General features: G+C 48.3%; 2 protein-coding genes across 7 annotated transcripts in view; both read right to left on the reverse strand.

The window, feature by feature from the left end:
- Positions 1-643: 643 nt before the first annotated feature.
- On the reverse strand, positions 644-15,853 carry LOC120866397 (spermatid-specific manchette-related protein 1-like). Of its 3 annotated transcripts, XM_040244111.1 has the most exons (7): positions 15,638-15,853; positions 7,395-7,539; positions 5,138-5,286; positions 4,071-4,146; positions 3,624-3,864; positions 2,353-2,439; positions 644-1,553 (listed from the first exon to the last, which is right to left on the reverse strand). In XM_040244111.1, the coding sequence occupies exons 1-7, from the start codon at positions 15,770-15,772 to the stop codon at positions 1,448-1,450; spliced, it is 939 nt and encodes a 312-aa protein (XP_040100045.1). In that variant the 5' UTR covers positions 15,773-15,853; the 3' UTR covers positions 644-1,447. The 3 variants fall into 3 exon arrangements, with proteins under 3 accessions (XP_040100045.1, XP_040100035.1, XP_040100024.1); XM_040244090.1 differs by lacking the exon at positions 15,638-15,853 and having other exon boundaries at positions 1,466-1,553; positions 3,629-3,864; positions 7,395-8,486; XM_040244101.1 differs by lacking the exons at positions 5,138-5,286; positions 15,638-15,853 and having other exon boundaries at positions 645-1,553; positions 7,395-8,486.
- Positions 15,854-16,233: 380 nt separating this feature from the next.
- The window catches only part of FAM219A (family with sequence similarity 219 member A), a 60,926-nt gene continuing 55,831 nt past the window's right edge, over positions 16,234-21,328 (reverse strand). For 2 of the 4 annotated variants that reach the window (XM_040244142.1, XM_040244122.1), the window contains exon 6: positions 16,234-19,157. In XM_040244142.1, the coding sequence (XP_040100076.1) occupies positions 18,999-19,157 (159 nt within the window). In that variant the 3' untranslated portion in view covers positions 16,234-18,998. The remainder of the gene's footprint in view (positions 19,158-21,328) is intronic. The other 2 variants (XM_040244151.1, XM_040244132.1) reach the window with 1 other exon arrangement.

Here is a 21,328-nt window from a genome sequence, read left to right on the forward strand (position 1 = left end):
GCTCTTTGCCCAGCTCGGGGCAGCTCAGGCCAGCCGCCTGCCTGGTGCTTCCCGGCTCACCACCCTCTTCACCGGGCCCCCCCCAGTCCCCGCCCCACTCGCCTGCAGGCCCGCCCCTGGTGGACTGTTGCTCACCCACACGCGGGCGGGGCTCTGCCCCAGGCCTGCTGGGAAGTGTAGTTCTGGAGGAAAGTGCAGCTGCCGAACGTTATGGCACCCCACTCCAGTACTCTTGCCTGGAAAATCCCATGGATGGAGGAGCCTGGTGGGCTGCCGTCTATGGGGTCGCACAGAGTCGGACACGACTGAAGCGACTCAGCAGCAGCAGCAGCAGCAAGGCTAAATTTGGGATGTGTATGAGAAGGCGCGAGCCTTAGGGTAATGGGGCAGAGCTGGCTCTCGGGATTCCTTTTCCTCCAGGTTTGGGCAGGTTGAGGCCGTCTTGGTATAACGCTCTCATCAGCTCTTTTCCCATGTATAAAAAGGGAAGGGGAATTCTGGGAAGATACCAGAGGTTCAATGCAGGTTGGATCCAATCAAGGACCCCACGGAGTGTAGCCTTGTTCCATCATCCGGGAGGCCCGATCTGTCAGTTCCCAGCGGATCAGACCAGCAGTGTCTGAGGTTAGGGACTGGGAAGACCAGATTCTGCTTGGTATTTTGCAAAGTCTTCCCCCACCCACTTCCCTTGGTGACAGCCCTTACAAGTGCCTGTGCTGTGAGGAGGTGGGTGTGCCCCAGCATACACCTGCACCCAGGAGGAATGGGGTGAAAAATACCAAAGACCCTAGAGACTCCAGAACACCCCAAACCTTCTTCTTGAGGGACAGAGAAACAGACTTTGTTGTGTGACTTGAAATGAAAGACTTCTTGGTCATGAAATCTTCCAAAATTGTTCTGGAACCCACCCCTTGGACTTGGGTCAGGGAGGGCAGTAAGGGGTTCTGTATAGACTTTAGGGTGGCTGTGACAGAGACTCTGGGGACAGAGATCATGAGATTGGGTAAGGGACATGGCTTTGACTGCAGTTTGGAGGATTCTGGTCCACTGAGATATGGAGGTGATGGGACATCTAGGTTGGAGGATATTGGGGAAATGTCAGTTGTGCCCTCCTGGGATGGGAGGTGAATGGGACCTCCTGAGTGGCTAGGTGGGCCCGTTGGTTTGGGCTCTGGAATGGAAAGGAGGAGGACATGCCCCTCATAGAGCTACTGTTATGTGTCAGGGGGGCACTCAGTGCCACCCATGGGAACTACTGAGATGATGGGGTGGGGAGGGCTCAGTGCATGATGACTTTGAGAAACTGCATCTCTGCTGACGAGGTGTGGCAGAGGCCTGAGGGACTGACTCCTCATGCCAGCCCTGCTGGGTGAGGACACTGCAGGCAGCCTTTAGGGTGAAGAATTAATTTATTGTTCAGCCCCCTTGGCCCGGCCAGCCCGGGCTTCTACCAGCAGTGGTAGTCAGGATAGGTCTCGGACACAAACTCAGGGTGGACAACATAGTTGTTTCTCTGCGAGCCACCAGTCTTCTTGAAGTGACTTGTGTCCCATCTGTGGGGAGAGATGGGTCAGCCCTTTTGGACCCTCATACATCTGACTCCAATTCTCAATGACCTCAGGTACTACTGTTAAATTTTTTATTCCCAATACCCACTCCCTAACATTGATTTCCTACCCTTTAATTCAAAAGCATCAATTGATGCTTTTGAACTGTGGTGTTGGAGAAGACTCTTGAGAGTCCCTTGACTGCAAGGAGATCAAACCAGTCAATCCTAAAGGAAATCAGTCCTGAAAATTCACTGGAAGGACTGATGCTGAAGCTGAAACCCCAATACTTCGGCTACCTGATGGGAAGAACTGACTCATTGGAAAAGACCCTGAGGCTGGGAGAGATTGAAGGCAGGAGAAGGGGATGACAGAGGATTAGATGGTTGGCTGGCATCACGGGATTGATGGACATGAGTTCTGAGCAAACTCTGGGAGTTGGTGATGGACAGGGAAGCCTGGCATGCTGCAGTCGATGGGGTCGCAGAGTCGGACACAACTGAGCAACTGAACTGAACCCTTTAAGTCAAGCCCTGAACCTAACACCCTGATCTCTTGACTCTAAGCCCCACTGAAGCCCCACTGCCAACCTGTAACTCTTCAATGCCAATCTCCATGCCCTCTCCTGGGGCTCTCATTTAGTTGCCAATTTGACTTCCCCATGGCACTAGCGCCCCCTTGTGTCATCTTCCCGTCGGTGCATTACAGCGAACAGCTCACCTCCGTTAGTTCCTGGGTCCCCCGCCACTCAAGGTTACAGCTTCTTTTGTGGGTGCGAATTTGCATGTGTGTGCGCCAGACTTACCTAAGGTTCGGACAGGGGTAGTACGACGGCTGGGGAGTTATAACAGCACATTGCATTCCGGGTCGGTGCTCGCAGGGAGACACACTCCTGAAGGGAGAAACGGTGGGCAGGAAGGAGTTGGGCCTTTTGATTTCTCTCCACACCCCAGCCCAGACCAAGACCCTGAGCAGCGTGTCTTGGTCTGTTCAGGTATCTGTCCTACGGCTCGGAGATCCTCCCCTCCAGCCTCCTGGCCCTTCAAGATCTCCTCGAAGTATTGCCTCCGGGAAGACACCTGGAAGTCCCTCTCCCCACAAGGCCTGGTTTCTGCCGCCCAGGCTGGCCACGGAGAACGCTGTACTCTGGGGAGGGTTGGAGGGTCCAGTCATTGAGGATCCTGGATCCTCGCTTATCGACGAAGCGATTTTCTGAGGCTTAAGCACTTTCTCCCTCCTCCACACCCTTGTGAGTGATAAGACCCAGTTTCGCTCAATACATCAGGCTCTCTCAGCCTGGGGAGGGACGGGGTGTCTCCACAGGGTTAGGGACAGGGTTCAGGACCCCCTCCCCTTTTCGCAGCTCTCTAGGCAGACGCGGATGTTGGAGTTCTCGCAGGCTCAGCCCGCCTTGTCTAACGCCAGGTGCAGGGAGATAGATGGCAATCTGAGCTTCTGCTGAGCGCCCGAGCCTCAGTTTCCTCCACAATAACACGCGAGGCTGTCTATCTCCAGAGGTGGTACGGGGCTCCGAGGAGGCCAGGACCCTTCTGTTACCCACGCGGTCACCATTTCCTCGCCCTCTCAGAACCCAACGATAACCCTGCCGATGTACCATCCGCGAGGCCCAGGAATAGGGGACACTATTCTGAGGACACGTGGCGCTCCGCAAGCTAGAACCTGCGTCTCCAGGGCCTGGTGGCCAGGTAGGGGGCAGGGCCGGCGAGCGAGAGAGAACAGGATGAAATTGGTGCGAGGGGTTTGTTCCTCCAAGAAGCTCTCCAGCGGAGCTTCCAGAAGACAAACAAGAGCCAGGTGGACTTTGAGCCCAGCTGGCGCAGGTCTCTAGCCTCAGCAGTCTGCTCAGGCCATGAGGCCCTAGGAATGGACAGGGAGGCGCCCAGTAAGGGAACCGCGCGGGCTGGAGGCGGAGTGGGGTCTGGCACAGAGGCCGGGCAGAGGCTAGAAGTGGCGCGGGACGCCAAGCCCGCAGGGGAGGCGGGAAGGGGTAGGGCTGGGCTCTGGGGGCGGGGCTTGTTTGGGGGCGGGGCCCGGCGACAGCGCGGCCCTGCGAACCTTACAGTAGGCAGCTCTGTGCATAAAGGCCGCAGGCGGCGTTCCGTGCAGGGTGGCCCGGAGACGGAGTAGTCCATCCCACGCAGACAGTAGTGGCGGCCCGAGCAAGCGCTCTCATATCCCTGAAAGGGCAGGCGGCCTGGCAGCGGGTCCACACACCCGCAGCGGGGCGTGATCTGCGGCTGCGGCTGCGGCTGGTTTCGTGACAGCGAGTTCAGCATGTTCACCACTACCTCGCGCTCTGAGCCCGCGAGCCCCGAGCCCAGAAGACCCAGACACAAAGTCATAGGAACGGCCAGAGAGGAGGTCAGAGACAGGAAGAGATGGAGACACAAACCGAAACAGGGTTACAACCTCGTCAAGACCCTCAACATTTGTTCTATACCTCGAGGCTCCATCCCTCCGGCCTTCTGGTCTACCCATTTCCCTCCGCTTTCCCTCCGTTACCGTAGGCATTGAGTCGCTCCGGCTTAGGAGGATACACCAAGGGCATTCCTCGAACCACTGTCTCCATCCCGGCCTCCTGGAAGTGGCATAAACGCTGCCTCAAGTTCTGACCCGGAAGAATTCCTCCCTTGGTGGGTTCTCCCAGAACACCCAGACTAATCCCAGGCCGCGCCTTCTACTCTTCAACGCTCTGAGTGTTTGGGGTTGTCTCCGGGCAACGCAGTTTATTCCGCCTCCCTGGGGGGTGGGCATGGGGGTGGGGGAAGGGGAGCTGTAGGTGGACCCGGTCTGGACCTGGGTCCCTGCCATCACTGTCTCCGCGTTTGCCTTTGATTTGATCCCTCCTTATCTAGCCGACTCTGTGTCACCGTGTCTCTCTAAAAGGAGTTTTTAAATATTGCATTGTTGCCTGTCCATCAGAATCATTTAAGGATCTTGTGAAAAATTCTGATTCTTGAGTAAGTTCTAATTCAGAAGGGTTCAGTCAACCTGAGGTCAGCCATCAACCTACAGCTAAGAGCCCCTATTCTAGCCTGCAATCCTCTCATAGTCCTTCTGTCTTGATGCCTGAGGTCATGTCCGGACTCTTTCCTATCTCCTTGGAAGACTGTCCTGAATCTCTCTGCTCTGTCTCTGGATGGCCTTGTTCTGCCTCCTTTTGTCCTTGTTATCATCACAAAGGAGGGAAGAGAGGAGAAGGTAGACTCAGCCTATCACTCACTCCTTGGCCAGACCACTAGAGAGGGGCCAGGTGGCAAGCTTCAGGAAGGTAGCATGTCAAGGAGTTTGCACCAGCCTCTGTCTCCACACAGCCTAGCCAGAGATTGGGACCCTGGAGACCCAGTTCCTAGAGATTGGGACTCAAGGGCCCAGCACAGCTTCACTCCTGAGCTCCCTTGTTTCCTAGGAAATATAAACCCTAGTCTCACAAGTGGGAAAAGGCCTTGGAACCTTGGTGGGAAAGGGATGAGAAACTAATGGTGAAATGTCAGACCCTGTGATTTGGGAGGCAGATGGTGAGGGTGCCATCCCAGACCCCAGGCATCTTTGCTGGGCACAGTAGGTACCTTAGGCAGCCGGGGAAGGTATGTGGTACATTTGTTCCAGCAGTTGTAAGGTCCCATCCTCCATGTGTTATACCGGTTACTGCAGAGGTAGTTTGGGTTGCCACACAGGTAGTTTGGGTTGCCACACAGGTAGTTTGGGTTGCATTTGTCTGCTTGATCACAGGGATGGAGATATATAAGACAGGATTACTCCTTAATTTTTTTTTCTAGGATTACTCCTTATTCTATCCCAGGATCTGGGGAGCCGCTAAATGTCTCTCCTCTGATCCCTACCACAAAGCTGGACTCCCACTAATCTCCCTTAGACCAGAAAAGCCCATCCTGGCCCCACATTTGTCTTAGATACTGAGATGCAGCCTGAATCCCACCTAAAGCAAGCTTCTGAGTGGGGTCTGTGTCCTTTGAGCTGGTTACTTTTCATCCTAGCACCACCCTCTCTGAATCAGCCAACATGGAAACCCTGGAAATAGGCCTCCTTCCAAATCTTCCCTTCATCTTCCACATGAAGGCTCAAAGTCTGCTTATTCTGCCTCCTTAAAATCACTTGAGTCTATTCCTTCCTCCAATCCCCCATGATCTTACTCCTGTATTTCCGCAGTGCCTAAGCCAGGAGACAATAATGTCATGGTTAATAGAATGGACTCTGCGGACAGACTCCTGTGGTTCTAATTTCAGCTCTGCCAGATATTAACTGTGTGTGATCTTGATCTAGTTAATTTCATCTTGTCTCTGTTTCCTTACTTTTAATATGGGACTAATAATACTATCTACCCCATAGGGTTGTTGTGAGATTTAAATAAGTTATCATATGTAAAACACTGAGAACAATGCCTGGCACACAGAAGACTATCATCATCATTATTACTGTGATTATTATTGCTATTAGTCTATTGGTCTTCCTACCTCATTTTGAAATCCTACAATTGAATCTCTACATAGAAACTTTGGCACTTATCATAAATGAAAATCCCCATGTAAAAACCCTCCAAAGCTGCACCCACCCAGTTACCTAAGTCTGTCTTGTAAGTTCCTCTATGATCCACCCCACTAACAGTGTGAAGGAACACACCTGAGAGATTAGGAAAGCAGGTCTAGGGGCCACAGAGGAAGAGCAGGTGTGTGTACATGTGGGGTAGTGTGTACTGAGGGGTCCAGGTTGGATGGTTGGACATACTGAGTTTGAAGTGTTTGGGGCCATTTAGGTAAATCTGATCATAATCAGCTAAAGGAGAGTGGAATTCTGGTGAGAGGTCAAGGCTAGAAATAAAGACTTGGAGTTGTCAGTAATTAAAGTTGTGGGTTAAATTAAATGGTTTCAGGAGAGAAATGAGAGAAGAGGGCTCAGATCAGCACCCCGAGAAACCCTATGTTTCCAGAATGATTAGACAAGAGACCCAGGAAATTGAGGCATCAGAGAAGCTCGTGGGGTTTCACATCTTCCTTTCACAGATGGAGGGAAGGAGTTTCATAAAGTAGAGAGTTGTCAGAGTGAAATGCACAAGGTAGGTCTCATAAGGAAAAGACTGAAGAGTCCCATGGATGAGGTAACTGGAACCATACAAGATCAATTTTAATAACATTAAGTGTAAGTGTAGGAGATGCAGATTCCCAATTTCAATTGAACATTAATCAGTTCATTCAACAAATATTTAGGAAGCCTGATGCTATTCTGGATGGAGGGGGCCCAGCTCTAAATAAAACAAGACTTTCTGCTCTTTTGGAATGTATAGGGAGACAAATAATAAACATCTAACCAAATGAGAAAGATGATTTCTCATAAGGCATAAGGAGTGACTCTTATTTTCAAGAATTTTGGCTGTTAGGGGGAGGAGCAAGAGATAATTTTTAGGCAGAGGAAAATTAGAAAAGTCTTCCAGGTTGAGGGGAGAGAGGTGTGGTGGGGCAGGGCCACCCAGAAGATGGGAGAAGATGGCACCCAGAATACACATGAAGGAATTTGTTTGGAGGAGGTTAATGCAGCCTCCCTTACTCTAGGGATAAGACCAAGGCCTCTTCCAGTTCTTTGGCACAGACTGGGAGCTCCCAAAAGGTAGAGCCTGGATCTCCTTCTCCAGGGTCAGGGGTCAGGGTCAGGGTCAGGACAGATGGTTGGGACTCAAGTTAGAATGGGGGAGATAAGAATAGAAGGCCAGGTTGTGGATGGGGATAAGGACCAGGGTGGAGGTCAGGATTCAAGTTGGGTTCAGGTGTAGGGTCTTTGTTGGGGTCACTGAATGGGTGAGCGGTAAGGCCCTACCTTCCTCTGGACAGAGCCAGTATTTCTCAGGGAAGTAGGGGTGGCTTGGTATGGAACCCTTGTAGCTGTAGTCCTGCACAGCACACTTGAGCATCTTCTGCAGGGCGTCAGGATCCACATGGCGCTGTGCAGTCTGAGTCAGGCCCTGGGCAAGGGGAGAGGGGAAGAGATGGCTAGGTGCATGGAGACCCCAGCCTTGGTATCCTGCTGGACCTAGATTTAGCTCTTGAGGTCAGCCCAGGTGGGTGTTCCACCTCTCCCTCTATGCTGGAGGGATATCCAGGCCAGCTTTGCTTGAGTCACCCTTTCTTCCATCTAAGGACTCGGAACCTGACGTTTGCCCTCAGTCAGAGTGACTTCCTGATGTTCTCATTCCTGTCCTTTCCTTGACTAGGACTTCTAAGGGCAGAGCTAGGTGTCTTGTCTTCTTTCTTCCAGACTGTGTGCTGCCTGGGCTCAGGGTCTGGGTCTCCCTCGACAGAGTAGTAGACCTATGGTGGAACCTGGAGCCTCAGGACAGGCTGGCTGCCCTGGGAGCTGGCTGCCTTAGGCAGGTGTTTAGGACAGGGAGGACTCTTGAAGAATCTGGCACCCTATAGGAGATGAAGAATGGGGCCAGAGGGGCACCTACTTTAAAAATCGAATTCTCTGACTCCAGCCTGAGCTGAATTCTACTGTGGCTCTCATCTTGACACCAGTATTACGCTTGACCCTGACATCATTCACGTTGTGCTATTCTTCATCCTAGCCTGGCTTTTCCCCTGATCTTGGTTCAGACTCTAGGTCCCTCTGCTTCTTGAGGTTCACCTCATCTTATCCTATCACCCCAAATTCCAGATCAAGGTCTCCCTTTGGAGGCTCCCTTCTCCTCAGCTAAATGTAGATTGCCAGGTTAGTTGTGGGCCCATGTCTCTGTAGGGATCCAGGATGAAAGTCAGCTGGGTTACAGAGGTGGGCCACCCAGCAAAGTCAAATACCAGAAAGGACTTCCTCATCATGGGGGGCAGCAAGGTGCTGGGCTGGTGACGTTGCTACCACACTTCCCCTGTGTGATCTAAAAAGCAGAGGCTTCTCTTGGCCAGGGGTGAGACCTTGCTGCTCCTAGCGCTCCTGCTGCTGCTGCTGCTGCTAAGTCGCTTCAGTCGTGTCTGACTCTGTGCGACCCCAGAGACGGCAGCCCACCAGGCTCTGCCATCCCTGGGATTCTCCAGGCAAGAACAATGGAGTGGGTTGCTGTTTCCTTCTCCAATGTGTGAAAGTGAAAAGTGAAAGTGAAGTCACTCAATTATGTCCAACTCTTCGCCACCCCATGGACTGTAGCCTACCAGGCTCCTCCGTCCATGGGATTTTCCAGGCAAGAGTACTGGAGTGGGGTGCCTTTGCCTTCTCCCCTAGGGAGAGAAGGCAGGGGCTCCTAGACCCCTGAAAATCCCTTAGCTGAGGGGCTTCTTGGGTCCTGCATGCCAACTGAGGTTTTGTTCTGTGGGCAGATCCCGCACAGTCATACTCCATATGGGTGAAGGGGCCCCAAGACTTAGTACTCTCCTAAGTTTTACACACACACAAACACATGCGAGTCCAGACACATAGATCTGTGCACCCAGATACACTCATAGACACATGTACAGATGTACATCTATGCAAACACAGTCAGACATGCTCACGGACCCATAGACACTCAGACACGCTCACATACCCACAGATGTGTGCACTCGTACGTGTGCGCGTGCACACATACACGTAGTCATTTAAAAGAACCCACAGATATCTTCAGTGTTTCCCTTTAAGGCTTTCCTCAGATATTTATTATCTTTGTTTGTCTGTTCATTAATAGGAGATTATAAAGACTAACTGAAGGCTCTGAGCTGTGGGTGGGCATCATTGTAGGCTGGTCTGGCTAGACTATTTGTTGCAAACTCTGTCAGTATCTGTAAGTCTTTTCCCTTGGGTTGATCAGATCTCTCCGAAAAGACTCTCAATCTTTGGCTTGAGAGTTGTACCTGGCTGCCAGTGTTTTGAGAACCTAGTGGAGAATAGGGCTGGTGGGGGTTTTAGTATTCAGCATATGGAGGTTCACCTGTTTTTAATATGGTACCCTGACCTTAGCTGGGTCTGGAATTCCCAGTCCTGAGATCCTTGCCAGAAAATAAGCCTTCTGACTTTTGCAGAGATGAGCAAGTAGTCACCCTATGGCATGGAGTAGAGGAGGGAGTTAGTGGTTTTAATTGTTTCTTTTTATTTTGTTCAAGCCAAGCATTATGCAGGATCCTAGTTCCCAAATTCCACCAGCCAGGGATCAAACCTGTACACTCTGCATTGGCAGCATGGAGTCTTAACCACTGGACCACCAGAGGAGTTCCTTTAATTGCTTTTTAACAGTGTTCAAATCATTGTTTCAGCCTTGGTCCTGTCCCATCTTAGTTTCAGAGAAGCCTAATATTACTAATTTCTGAACCTTTTGAAAATTCCGCAGTTTTAAACTGAATTATGCCTTGTGTTTCCCACTATTAGCTTTGGATTCAGCTTTCTCAGAACTGTTGTCAGTTACTTAACTATCACACTTTCCAGCTTCTGAAATTTTGTTGTCATTGTCCCACTTTTTCACTATTTTTGTGAACTGATGTCTTAAATGTCCACTTATTATAGTTTTAGAGGAGTTTTAGGAAGGAGTCAAAACATGTGCTCAATCTTAACCCAGAGAATAATCCTTTATACATTCTACATATTCTTTTGTCAGTTACATGTTGCAAATATCATCTCTCAGTTTATGGCTTATATCTTCATTTTCTTTTTGGTGACTTTTGATGAACATAAGTACTTAATTTTAATATAACTGAATTTATTAATCTTAGGTAGTGCTTTTGTGACTTAGGAAATCTACCCATAATCTAAAATAATGGAAATAATATATAATTTCTTCTAAAAGCTATACAGTTTTACTTGCTATATTTAAGTCTTAATTTGTCAGGAACTGGATCTTGTGCTTGGGGTGAATTAGGGATCAATTTTATTTTTAATCCACATGGGTAATCAGTTGTCTCATTGAGTAATCTACCTTCTCCCACAAATTTTTTAAAGTATTTATTTACTTGGCTGTGTTGGGTTTTAGTTGTGGCACATGGGATCTTTTGTTGTGGGGTGGGGGCTTCTCTAGTTGCAGCATGTAGGCGCCAATGATGGCACCAGCTGGGTAGTTGCAGTGTGCAGGCTTAGTTGCCTTGCAGCATGTGGGATCTTAGTTCCTCAACCAGGGATCAAACCTGCATTCCCTGCATTGGAAGGTAGACTCTCAACCACTGGACCAGCAGGGAAGTCCCTCCCACATATTTGCAAAGCTACCCCATCCTGATACATCTTTTCCCATAGCTTTACTTTCTTTTTAAAAAAATTTTTTTAATGTATGTACAATTTTTAATATTTATTTTGATTTATTTATTTGGCTGTGCTGGTCTTAGTTGTGACATGTGGGATCTTTAGTTGCAGCATGTGGGATCTAGTTTCCTGACCAGGGATCAAACCCAGACCTCCTATATTGGGAGCACAGAGTCTTAGCCACTGGACCACCAGGCAAGTCCCTCCATAGCTTTACTTTCAATCATCTCTGTTGCATATTGTTTCTATTTATGTGTGGCTCCATTTCTGGTCTATTTTATTCCATTAATCAGTCTGTATATCACTTCAGTAATACTATGCTTTATGAATTTCTGTAGATTGGTAATAAATATTATTATCTGATAGAGCAAGTTCTCGTTTTCTTCAGGTGTGTTTTAGCTAGTCTTGGTCCTTGGCTCTTCTCTATAAATTTTAGAAACAGACTGACAAATTCTTCGAGGAATCTTATTCAGATTTTATTCAGAATTGTATTGAATCTCTATGTTAGTGACTTTTCCTCTCCAAGAGCATGCTATGCCTCTTCATTTAAGTATTTTCTTAAAGTATTCAAAGTTTTATAATATTATCCATACAGTTTTACATAGACTGTTATTTATTTCTACTAAGTTTAACTCTTTGATGCTTCCTAAACACTTGTTTTTGATGTAAAGAAATGTGGTTGACTTATATTCATTTGACTTTCTAAATTCTCTTATTTGAATAATTTTCAGATTCTATATGTACAACTGTATCATCTGTGAATAATTGAATCATGACAGTTTTTATAAAAATTCCTTTCCTATCCTTGTATCTTACATGAATGATATTGTTTTCCAATATACAATTTACATGGTATTGTTTTCCAATATTTTGGTTCTTTCTTTAAATTTTACAAGCTAAAATCATTATAATGATTTTCTGTAGACAGTTTTGCTTAAATTTATCTCATTTACCAATTTCTTAGCTCATCCTTCCTTCTTGTATCTCAAATTTCCCTTTTGTGATTAGTTCCCTTTCCTCAAAGTATATCCTTTAGAAATTCTTTAGTAGGTCTTATGGTAGTAAATGTTTTAATTTTTATTTGCCTGTAAGTGTCTTTATCTTATTTATTTATTGGCATTGAAAGGAAGATGCATTGAAAATAATTTCTCTCTGCATTTTTTAAAGTCATCTCTTATGCTGGTGTTGCACAGCTTTGAATGAGTTACCTAAGAATCCGTGGATTCATTTCTCGTTAGTTGTGGAAAATTCAGAGCCTTTTCCTCTTCAGATAATTCTCCTTTCTGCTCTTTCATCCTAGGACTCTGAGTAGTTGTGTGAGATCTTCCCCTTCTTTCATGTTGCTTAATGTATCTTCCATATTTTCTCTCTCTCTGTGCTGCATTCTGGAAAATTTATTTCATTCTTTCACTTTGCTGACACTCAATTTTTTCTTTTTTCAAATTTTGGCTGTGCCTGGTCTTTACTGTGGCATGTGGACTCGTCATTGTGGCACGTGGGCTCCTCTCTAGCTGCTGTGTGCAGACTTAGCTGCTCCACTGGCATGTGAGATCTTAGTTCCCTGACCAGGGATCGAACCTGAGTCCCCTGCACTGGAAGGCAGATTCTTAACCACTGGACCACCAGGAAAGACCCTCACTGACACTCTTAAGCTGTGTCTAATTAGCTTTTTAACCCATCCACTGAGTTTTTGGTTTTAACATACATATCTTTTATTTCTAAAATTTCTATTCATTTAAAAATTTGTCTGTCCTTTTAAGAACATAATCTCTTATTTCTTGCTCTTTCTGATGATTTCACACTTCATTTTTAAAGACTCGTAATTATTTTGTATTCTTTGTTAATTCCAATATCTTATGTCCTTAGAGGTTTAAGGCTGTTGCTTATTGTTTCTACTGCCTCTGTCATATGGTGGTTTGTTTCCTTTTGTCTCTTATTATGAGCTCAGATTTGAATGACTGTACTTTGAAGGGTACCTAGAGACCTACATTGAAGATATTTTCCAACACAGAATATATATACATGTGTGTGGGGGTGGGGTGGGGGCAGGGAGCCAGGGATCATTGGATTTTCTGGTTCAGTTTGGGAATTACAGGTTTAGGTTGCTCCATCTTGCAGCTAGTTTAAGGCTCAAACTTCTGCTTGTAGTACTGATAGTGGCATTTGTTCTCAGGGCAATTCTGTCATCTTAGTATACTTACCACTCATCTCCACTGACAGTCCAAAACAAAATAAAAATTAATTGTTATGCAAGACCTAGTTGTTTGGAACCATGAGCGTCCTTCAGTTTTAGACCACCATACTGTCAGAAGCAGAAGCCTTTTCTTTCATTATTAATCCACTGCTATCTAACTTTCATTCCTTTCCACTCAACGAAGCTGTAGAGTCAGGTGGCTAAGGGTTACTACAGCCAAGAGATCCCTTTCTGTGCTGACAACATTTGAAACTGAGCTTTGTCTAATAATAGTGTCTTTGTTGGTTTCTCTTGGATTTTTCCTCCTATCACTCTGTCTCCTTTCATGGCTCTTATTCCTTTACCTACCCCCTGAATATTGATGTTCTCCAAAGTTCTGTCCTTAGCCATTTTCTTACTCTTTTTCGGCAATCTGAATTACTCCTACGATTTTAGCTACCACCTATGTGTTGATTTCAAAATCTATGTCTGTAGCCCGGACCTCTTTTCTTTGCTTTGGATAAGTATATCCAGCTACCTATCAGACATCTTTACCTGGAAGTCCTTGAATATTTTTGCCCCCAGAAGAACCCCAAACCTCTCTCTAATGTGCATTCCAAATCTCAGTTGGTAGCACTGCCATTCTTCTAGTTTTCCAGAGCCCTAAACCCAGGAGTCATCCTAATCTCTCTCATCTTCATATCCAGATGGTGACCAAGATGTGTTGACCTACTTCCTAAAAATTCTCTCCTATTGAATTTGGAAAAGCAGGCAGGCACTTTCATATCTTGCTGGTGGGCATGTAGATTATTATGACCTCATCACAGCAATTTGAAGAATATAACAAAGTTTCTTGGATTTGGCCTTTCTCCCAACAGTTTCATATCTATGAATTTATCCTAAGAGAACAGTTGATGTACACAAAGAATGTACAAGAATGACTATACTAGCAAACTTTTATAAGCAATCTAAGTTTCCAATAGTATAAAATTCCTGAACTATATTTTGGTACATTCATAAAGTAACACACCATACAGTTATTAAAATTACATTATTGAATATTTTTGACACAGGAAAATGTACTTGATAGATGGTTTTGCAGAAAAAGCAAGATTCAAAACATGGTATACAACATGACACCAACTTCATAAAATTTTTTTTGCTTCCTGAAAGGGCACAGGGTAATAAATTACCAGTGGTTATTCTAGGTAGCGAGAATTATAGGACTTTTTCTTTGTGCTTCTCTTAGTTATCCCCATTTTCTGCATTGAGCATATATTTATTTTGTAATTACAAAAATAATTTTTAAAATGTCCTCCTATTCAACAAATTCCCCTTTTCACTGCTACAGACTCTCCTTATCTCCCACCTACATCCTCTCCCCTTATCCTTCACCATCTCATGGGGCTTCCTGCCCTCAGTCCCAGTCCCTTCAATCTCCTGCCTCTGTGGCCAGAGTTGCTTACAATCCAAGCATGACACTCCCAGGATCAGAAACCTGGAGCATTATGACTGCATTTCGCAACACAACCTGCGGCTCTTCATGGTCTGCAGGCTCCTCTCTTACCGTTGGGCTGGTTTCTCTCTCTGCTCTAGTCCTTAGTACCTGGTGGGTCCCCGCCCCGGTGTTGCCCTTTTTTATATCTCTTCTGCTCGAAGTGTCCTCCTCCTGGCTCTCTTTTTAAAAATCAATTAATTTATTTTTTTGACTGTGCTGCGTCTTTGTTGCTATGCACAAGCTTTCTCTCGTTGCAGGCTTAGTAGCTGTGGAGCACAAGCTTAATTTCTCGGATTTAACCTGCACTGGCAGGTTTGTTCTTAATGACTAGCCCACCAGGGAAGTCCCTCCTGGATCTCTTAGTAGACCTGCCCTTCGGGTCCCTGGAGTGAGGTCTTCTTTCTGATTCTTCTACCAGCACAAGCCTCTGCTGTTGCATGTTTCACACTGGGCACTTTGTTCCTTTCTTGCTGAGAGCTCCTCAGAGGCAGGGCCTGGCTCTTCATGGTTGTAACCATACAGTACCTGGCACACGTAAGTACTCAGCAAAGTTGTGTTGGATGGTACACGCAGATTATCTTCCGTGGGCAGAGTCACAATTAGACTCACATATCTCCTTTCTATTTTGTGAAGCTGCACACCCCCACTTGGCCGCCTGTCTTCCACCACAGGAGACTGTGACATGCATGCATAAAAACATGCCTGTAGGCACAGCCCACAGGCAGCCTCAGGGCCTTTGCACTTTCTGATCACTCTGCCTGGAATCCTGTTCTTTCAGTTCCTCACATAGCTCAAAGGTGAGCTAGTTGTTGCTCACTTTTCCAGTCTCAACTTAATGTCACCTTGAAAGAGAGCGAGACCTCTTCCATCACTCTCAATATAAGTAGCTCTCTCTTACTTTTCATTTCCAGCACCATGTTTATTTCCTTTACAGAATTTTGGACAATCTTGTTTATTTCTTATCATCTGTCTCTCTCCATTCCCTATCCTGGTGGAGTAGCAAGGTACCATAAGGGCAGGGTCTTGTACTACTTTATATATATTAGAAGTTCTATGCCTAAGCAAATGAATCATATACACACAAAACTACAAATAATTACAAACACACAATGACAGCCACACCATCAGTCATCCAGACACCCACAGCCATACATTCTGGACTGCACTCCCCCAAAACTCCCACACCAGCTTCCCACTTACCCGGGTCACAAACTTGTTGGCTTCCCAGGCCCATAGAGGTGGGTCCTTGTAGACCTCCTTGATGGAGGTAGGGGCCCTGTAGGAGTCACTGTAGGTGCTGACGGGGGTCTTGGTCTTTTGGGAAAAGAGGAACATAGTGGGGTCTGGGGGACGCCGTGGTGGGCTTTACCTACCAAGGGCTCCTGCAAGACATCAGTGACCACCCCTTCTTTCCCAGACAGCCCGGCAGGTACCCCTAGCTGCTGTGACCCCCTCCTGTGGAGGGTCTCTCAGCTTCCCTCCCTCACAGCCTTCTTGCTCCTACCCCACCCTGATTCCCTCTCTACGATGGGCACTGCCCATTATGATATCATCTGGCTCAGCCCCATCTCCGGGGAGGTGAAGATTGACTCCCCACCCCAGTCTCTTCCTGCCTTCAGCCTCTCAAAAGGGCCCAATTTCCAAGAGTTCACAAGGTCCCCAGAGACCTTCTAGGCCAAGCTTCTCACTGTGGTGAAGAGGAATGGAGATTCCGAGGGGTCAAGTTCAGAGGGTCAGTTCTCTGCCCTCCCCGGCCCATCTGCCCCTGGCCCCGACCCCAGGTAGGGAGCTGAGGCTAGCTTGTTTGATGCTTTTAATATCATTATTTGTGTTACACGATACACAACCAAGGATGATGGTCAATACTGCGATGGAAATGTTAAAAAAAATATTATACACGGCTCATGTCTTCCACACACCTTCCTGGAAATAAATTAGTGAGCACGGAGAAACCTGGCTGGGTGGCAGCCAGTGCTGGGGGCAGGGAGTGTTAAGGCAGTATCTACAAGGGGGAGGGCGGCAGGGGCAAGCCAAGGCCTCCGTTCTCCCCTCCAACCTCCTGGGTAGGAAGGTGGGAACTGCACACTCTCCCTACACCCAGAGGGTGCTAGCCACCAGCTTCCTACTTCTCTCCACCACATGGCCTCAGCGAGAAGCCCCTGTCTGCCAGAGGATTAGGTATATCTTGTGGGGAGGGAGCCTTTCCCCTTGTTCCTCAGGGCCAGAGAGGTTGAACAGTGGGCCAGATTCACACGGCATGTCAGCAGCAAAGGCAGCAGTCTAAATGAGCCCTGGTTGGGGCCCTGCCTGGAAAAGAGGAGGTACCCGTGTTCCTGAAGGGTGAGTCAAGGAGCCCGGGGTGGTGGTAGTAGGAAGCACGGCTCTGGTGCCCAGATGACAGGGGGTGGGTCTGCTGAGCAGGGTGGGAGCAATGGGCTCAGATGGGGGCCAGTCTGGGCCATGTGAGTCCTGCAGCTGACTTCTCTGTCCTTTGCCTCAACTTGGCATTTCCTCATCATCTAACCAGGGTCCCTGAACTAAGAGGAGGTGGGGCTGGGCTGGAGAAGTTGAGGGGAGCTGGCAGCCCCTGGGTGTGGTGCAGGGAGAGGGGATACCCTCCTAAGCCAGCAGCCTTGCTCTCTCTTCTCTCTGCCCTCTCCCCTTTCTAGCCTGCCAAGATGGCAGCCAGGGACTGGGCTGTGGGTTTGGCCTGCGCACACTTGCAGCATGTGAGTGGTATGTATTAGAGTGGACTGGCCAGCATGTGTGGGATGGGGTCAGCCTGAGGAATGGCCCTGGGATATGCGGTTCAAGGAGCAGAGACCTGAGTGGGTGTAGGCCATCTGTGCTTTCGTTTTTCTTCACTTGGGGGCAGGTCTGCATTGCCCAGGCCCAGGAGAGGGCCTTGGTCCCCTCCTCCCTCTTGATTTTCATCCTCAGCTTTTCTGGCCACAACCCCCGCCCCTCCACCAGTGAGTAACAGTGGCAGAAGCAGCAGTAGATACATACATTCTGACTCTCACACACCCCATAGATACAGCTATACACTGTATGCAGCTACACACATAGGTACAGTTACACACACAGGTACAGCTACACACACAATAGATACCCACATATACATATACATTCACAGACACACACACTCACATCCCCCCAAAGATCCACATGTATTCAGACATACACAGGTACCATAGGAACTTCCCCCTCTTTTCTCCACACAGACATGCAGCTCAGGAAGACCCCAGGTATACTTGAAGACTCCCAGAGACCTCCCTATCCACCTCCAAGGAAATTCCTATGAAGAAATTTCTTCAGGTTTGAAATAACCTTCAAAATAATTTCAGATGCTGCTCACTATGCCGTGGAGGAAACAGAAGGCCAGAGAACGTAACTGACTTGTTGGAAGTAAGAGGAAGCGTGCCTGAGCGAGGACCAGAACTCAGACTTCTGACCCCCATCCCAGGGCTGTCGGTCCACTGAACTGCTGAGCAGCCTCTCACACTGTTAACAGGTCACACAGTCATTTCCCCACCACAGCCACCACAGTCATCTAGAGAGACAGGCCCAACCCAGAGATGCAGACAAACACTCTGACAGCTCCAGGTGCACACACACTCTGCCAAGCCGTCCCTACCATACACCTGCTGCCACTGTATTCTCCCAGGCTTGCTTTCTTGAGATTCTTCCTGGGAAGCAGCCTCTAGGACCTTGTGCTAGAGTAAGACCACAATGGGGCTTTTGAGGCCAGCCTTATCTCCTGCTTCCAGCCCAGGACAGATGAACAGAACAGAAATGTGGGGGGCAGGGGAAGGGGTGCAGAGAGATAGATGTGTTAGTTAGGGGCAGCTGAGGACGGATCATACCACCAAAACTCTGGCTGTCTCTAAGGCCCACCTCACCCGCCACGCAATCCAGACAGCAAGGAAGGAGGTGAATGGGGCAAAGAGGAGGAAGATGGCAGTGATCTGATGGATGGGGGACAATATCCCGCTGGGCAGCTTTGCCAGACTTCCCATCTGGAGATGAGGGGAGAAACGCAAATGGTACATGGGCCAGCAAGGGAGCATGTGGAGGCGGCTCTGTGGGGCTGGGCCCTGACCCTGTTGGCCTTGACCTTTCTCCCTCCCAGCCCCTTTCCTTGGCTGGTGCTGGGGGTTCCTGGCTTCAATGGGGTGGAGCCAAACCCTGGCTTTGTGATCCTGCCCCTTAATCATTACTGTTAGCCTCCACGAAGTCCAGTCACCCCTTTCCTCCACCAGACAGGCTTCGGGGAGGGGGCAGGATGCTGGGCAAGGTCCCCCAGGTAACTGAACAAACAGCCCTCCCCTCCTCAGCCCCCCTGGGTGGAGAGAGACCCGGTTTTGGTTTCTCCGGCTCCATGAACACACAGAGGTACACGTCCTACCATAGGAGGAAGCAATGACTGTTACGAGGTTGGCGGCTGTAGGGGGCGCAGGGCCCCGGGGGGCAGGTGGATGAGCAGGGGAGGGGCTGGCCCCTGCCCGGTCCAAGCTGGCCCCTGGTGGCCCCACCCCGGCGGCCGCAGCGGCCCCGCCCGCTACTGGATGTGGCAGGCGGTGGAGGACGTGGCCTGGCAGCACATGCAGGTGGGGTTCACGGACTTGGGGGGAATGAGGTCCAGGTCCTCGTCGTCGGGGATCTCATCTAACCGGTAGCCGTCCTTCAGCAGCTGGATGTTCAAATCTTGGTTGATCTGCTGCAGACAAAGGGGAGGAAGGTCAGGCTCGGGGCCATCCGGAGGCGCCAGCCGTCCACATCCAGCCCTGTCCCATCCCCGGCTCTCCAGAAATCCCAGGCTTTGCACCTCCTTTAGGCCCCAGCCTCAGTTCTGGCCTCCCTTACAGGCACATCCTCTTGGGGCTCCACCTGGCTCTGCTACTCACCCCACCCCTTTCTAAGGGCAACTTCCCACCTCGGGTCCTGCTTCTGTTCGCTCTGTCCCTATTTCAGGCCCTCGCCCATAACGTGTCACCCCTATGTCACACCCCATTGTAGTTCAGGGCCCTGTTCCAACCTGGGTTGGAACCCCGCTGCTAACCCTGTGCTCCCAGCACTGTAGGCGGAGTCAGATCTTAGCCCCATCCAGCACCGGCTCCACCTCAGTTCAGTCGCTCAGTCCTGTCTGACTTTTTATGACCCATGGACTGCAACACACTGGGCTTCTCTGTCCATCACCAGCTCCCGGAGCTTGCTCAAACTCATGTCCATCAAGTCGGTGATGTCATCCAACCATCTCATCCTCTGTCGTCCCCTTCTCCTCCTGCCTTCAATCTTGCCCAGCATCAGAGTCTTTTCCAATGAGTCAGTTCTTCGCATCAGGTAGCCAAGTATTGGAGTTTCAGCTTCAGCTTCAATCCTTACAATGAACATTCAGGACTGATTTCCTTCAGGATTGACTGGTTTGATCTCCTTGCAGTAAAGGGACTCTCAAGAGTCTTCTCCAACACCACAGTTCAAAAGCATCAATTCTTTGGTGTTCAGCCTTCTTTATGGTCCAACTCTCACATCCATACATGACTACTGGAAAAACCATAGCTTTGACCAGACAGACCTTTGTTGGCAAAGTAACATCTCTGCATTTTAATATGCTGTCTAGGTTGGTCATTGCTTTTCTTCCAAGAAGTAAGCGTCTTTTAATTTCATGGCTGCATTCACCATCTGCCGTGATTTTGGAGCCCCCAAAATTAAAGCCTGTCACTATTTCCATTGTTTTCCCATCTATTTGCCATGAAGTGATGGGACTGGATACCGTGATCTTAGTTTTCTGAATGTTGAGCTTTAAGCCAATTTTTTCACTCCCCTCTTTCACTTTCATCAAGAGGCTCTTTGGTTCTTCTTCACTTTCTGCCATAAGGGTGATGTCATCTGCATATCTGAGGTTATTGATATTTCTCCCTGCAATCTTGATTCCAGCTTGTGTTTCCTCCAGTCCAGCGTTTCTCATGATGTACTCTGCATATAAGTTAAATAAGCAGGGTGACAATATACAGCCTTGACGTACTCTTTTCCTGATTGGTACCAGTCTGTTGTTCCATGTCCAGTTCTAACTGTTGCTTTTTGACTTGCATACAGATTTCTCAGGAGGCAGGAGAGGTGGTCTGGTATTCCTATCTCTTGAAGGATTTTCCACAGTTTATTGTGATCCACACAGTCAAAGGGTTTGGCATAGTCAATAAAGCAGAAGTAGATGTTTTTCTGGAACTCTCTTGCTTTTTCTATGATCCAGCATTTGCTGGCAATTTGATCTCTGGTTCCTCTGCCTTTTCTAAATCCAGCTTGAACATCTGGAAGTTCATGGTTCATGTACTGTTGAAGCCTGCCTTGGAGAATTTTGAGCATTACTTTACTAGTGTGTGAGATGAGTGCAATTGTGCAGTAGTTTGAACATTGTTTGGCATTGCCTTTCTTTGGGATTGGAATGAACACCCACCTTTTCCAGTCCTGTGGCCACTGCTGAGTTTTCCAAATTTGCTCACATATTGAGTGAAGCCCTTTCACAACATCATCTTTTAGGATTTGAAATAGCTCAACTGGAATTCCATCACCTCCACTAGCTTTGTTCATAGTGATGCTTCCTAAGGCCCACTTGACTTTGCATTCCAGCACTCTAGGTGAGTGATCACATCATCGTGGTTATCTGGATCATAAAGATCTTTTTTGTATAGTTCTTCTGTGTATTCTTGCCACTACTTCTTAATATCTTCTGCTTCTGTTAGGTCCATACCATTTTTGTCTTTTATTGTGTCCATCTTTGCATGAAATGTTCCCTTGGTATCTCTAATTTTCTTGAAGAGATCTCTAGTCTTTCCCATTCTATTGCCCACTGCTCTGCTCAGGGTGTTTTGGTTTTAGCCCCACCCCTTCCCC

Source organism: Oryx dammah, unplaced genomic scaffold, assembly GCF_014754425.2.
Source record: "Oryx dammah isolate SB20612 unplaced genomic scaffold, SCBI_Odam_1.1 HiC_scaffold_1, whole genome shotgun sequence".
In the NCBI taxonomy this organism is placed as follows: Eukaryota; Metazoa; Chordata; class Mammalia; order Artiodactyla; family Bovidae; genus Oryx; species Oryx dammah.